The sequence below is a fragment of the Camelina sativa genome, unplaced genomic scaffold (assembly GCF_000633955.1).
Source record: "Camelina sativa cultivar DH55 unplaced genomic scaffold, Cs unpScaffold07501, whole genome shotgun sequence".
Classification (NCBI taxonomy): Eukaryota; Viridiplantae; Streptophyta; class Magnoliopsida; order Brassicales; family Brassicaceae; genus Camelina; species Camelina sativa.
In genome coordinates, this window is record NW_010928572.1 from 1 (window position 1) to 461 (window position 461).

The 461-nt window shown below is 44.5% G+C and overlaps 1 protein-coding gene across 1 annotated transcript; it reads left to right on the top strand.

Moving 5' to 3' along the window:
- Positions 1–6: 6 nt before the first annotated feature.
- On the top strand, positions 7–457 carry LOC109131897 (NAC domain-containing protein 13-like; the record flags this gene model as incomplete). Its single annotated transcript, XM_019243071.1, has 1 exon — positions 7–457. A coding segment is annotated over one exon (451 nt), but the record flags the coding sequence as incomplete, so codon positions are not given.
- Between the last annotated feature and the right edge of the window lie 4 nt (positions 458–461).

Consider the following 461-nt stretch of genomic DNA (forward strand, 5'->3'; position numbering starts at 1 on the left):
ATCAAGTGTGATTCTCGACCGGTTGGAGAGAAGAAGACGCTTGTTTTCCATAGAGGCAGGGCACCTAATGGTGAGAGGACTAATTGGGTCATGCACGAGTACACATTGCACGAAGAGGAACTCAAGAGGTGCGGTGGCGGAGATGTTAAGGATGCTTATGTTCTTTACAAGATTTATAAGAAAAGTGGGTCTGGTCCTAAGAATGGTGAGCAATATGGAGCTCCTTTTATTGAAGAAGAATGGGTTGAAGAGGGTGATGATGTTGATGAGCCTGTAGATGTTCCTGGAAATCAGCTTATTGTTTCAGCTGATGTTGATACTAATAACTTATGGGCCAAGGGGATTAGCCAATCTGAGTTGGATGATAATGATATTGAAGAGCTGATGAGACAGGTTAGCGATCAGCCTGGTCCAACCATGCAGCTGAATGGGGTTTCCGGACTGGACTCTCATGTGAATTT